Source organism: Mizuhopecten yessoensis, unplaced genomic scaffold (genome assembly GCF_002113885.1).
Source record: "Mizuhopecten yessoensis strain PY_sf001 unplaced genomic scaffold, ASM211388v2 scaffold6113, whole genome shotgun sequence".
In the NCBI taxonomy this organism is placed as follows: domain Eukaryota; kingdom Metazoa; phylum Mollusca; class Bivalvia; order Pectinida; family Pectinidae; genus Mizuhopecten; species Mizuhopecten yessoensis.
The window spans coordinates 521689-523310 of record NW_018406386.1 but is presented as its reverse complement, the minus strand read 5'-3'; the positions used below and the strand labels follow the sequence as shown (position 1 = coordinate 523310).

At 36.9% G+C, this 1622-nt stretch overlaps 1 protein-coding gene across 1 annotated transcript in view; it reads right to left on the bottom strand.

Moving 5' to 3' along the window:
* The window catches only part of LOC110451514 (extracellular matrix protein FRAS1-like), a 187604-nt gene that overhangs the window by 11832 nt on the left and 174150 nt on the right, over positions 1–1622 (bottom strand). Inside the window, exons 53-54 of the mRNA XM_021499579.1 lie at positions 658–845; positions 205–288 (exon numbers count right to left, since the gene is read on the bottom strand). Coding sequence (XP_021355254.1) covers positions 205–288; positions 658–845 — 272 coding nt within the window. The remainder of the gene's footprint in view (positions 1–204; positions 289–657; positions 846–1622) is intronic.

Here is a 1622-nt window from a genome sequence, read left to right as displayed (position 1 = left end):
TTACTGATACACATATCAGAGGGTATCCTGGTGAAGTGTTAAACAGTTACTTACTGAAACACATATCAGAGGATATCCCAGTGAAGTGTTAAACAGTTAGTTACTGATACACATATCAGAGGGTATCCCGGTGAAGTGTTAAACAGTTAGTTACTGATACACATATCAGAGGGTATCCTGGTGAAGTGTTAAACAGTTACTTACTGATACACATATAAGAGGGTATCCCGGTGAAGGGTTCTTCTTGATTCCTGTCTCTACGTCATCATAGTGTAACAGAGATACCACCTGTACAGATAAAGGAGAAGGTATGTTAATATTATGACTGTAGGCCTTTCCCTTTTCAAGACAACTCAGTTGAAGTATTGTGACCTTTAAAATTATGTCAAGGTTATTTTTGGCAATTTTTGGGGGGATTTATCCCAGTAAGCTACTGGCCAACATTCATGACTCTAGGCCTATAGAATATTTAGGAGAAGTATTTGATCCCTGTGACCTTGAAAGTAGGGAAGGTAAATGAATTTGATCAACTTTGTGGGACGGATGGAAGACAGACGCCATGCCACGGCATAAACTTACTTGCCCTTAAAGCAAGAGCTATAACTACTTTTGGAAGTATTTAACCAATTCGTTTTTGGTATTAACAAGCTTATTTACCACTGGAGGGGCAGGTAGAACCAGACTTCCAGACACTTCGTCATCAAGGATGGTTACCGTGGTGACGGAGATCAACCCCAGCACAGCCCCTGTGGGATCCTCTGGCCCCAACACCACAGTGAAGGATTCATGCCACTCAATAGCACTGTTGTACAGGATGTCCACAGGGAAATCGACAGCGGCCACATCTGTACGATGTAAACAAGGATTAGCAAATAGAGTACAACTCATTCCTACCTGTAGAAGGTCAGATATACCCGGGGTCACACCAATAGTGACAAAAACATTACCTCTACAGCACACTATACCTAAAATGTACACCATTACATTGTCAGTTTACTATATCTAAAGTGTACACCATTACATTGTCTGTTTACTATATCTAAAGTGTACACCATTATATTGTCTGTTTACTATATCTAAAGTGTTCCCCATTACATTGTCTGTTTACTATATTTAAAGTGTACAGCATTACATTGTCTGTTTACTATATCTAAAGTGTACACCATCACATTGTCTGTTTAATATATCTAAAGTATCCACCATTACATTGTCTGTTTACGATATCTAAAGTGTACACCATTATATTGTCTGTTTACTATATCTAAATTGTACACCATTACATTGTCTGTTAACTATATCTAAAGTGTACACCATTGCATTGTCTGTTTACTATATCTTAAGTGTACACTATTACATTGTCTGTTAACTATATCTAAAGTGTACACCATTACATTGTCTGTTTAATATATCTAAAGTATACACCATTACATTGTCTGTTTACTATGNGTGTACACCATTACATTGTCTGTTTACTATATCTAAAGTGTACACCATTACATTGTCTGTTTACTATATCTTAAGTGTACACCATTACATTGTCTGTTTACTATATCTAAAGTGTACACCATTGCATTGTCTGTTTAATATATTTAAAGTGTACACCATTGCATTGTCTGTTTACG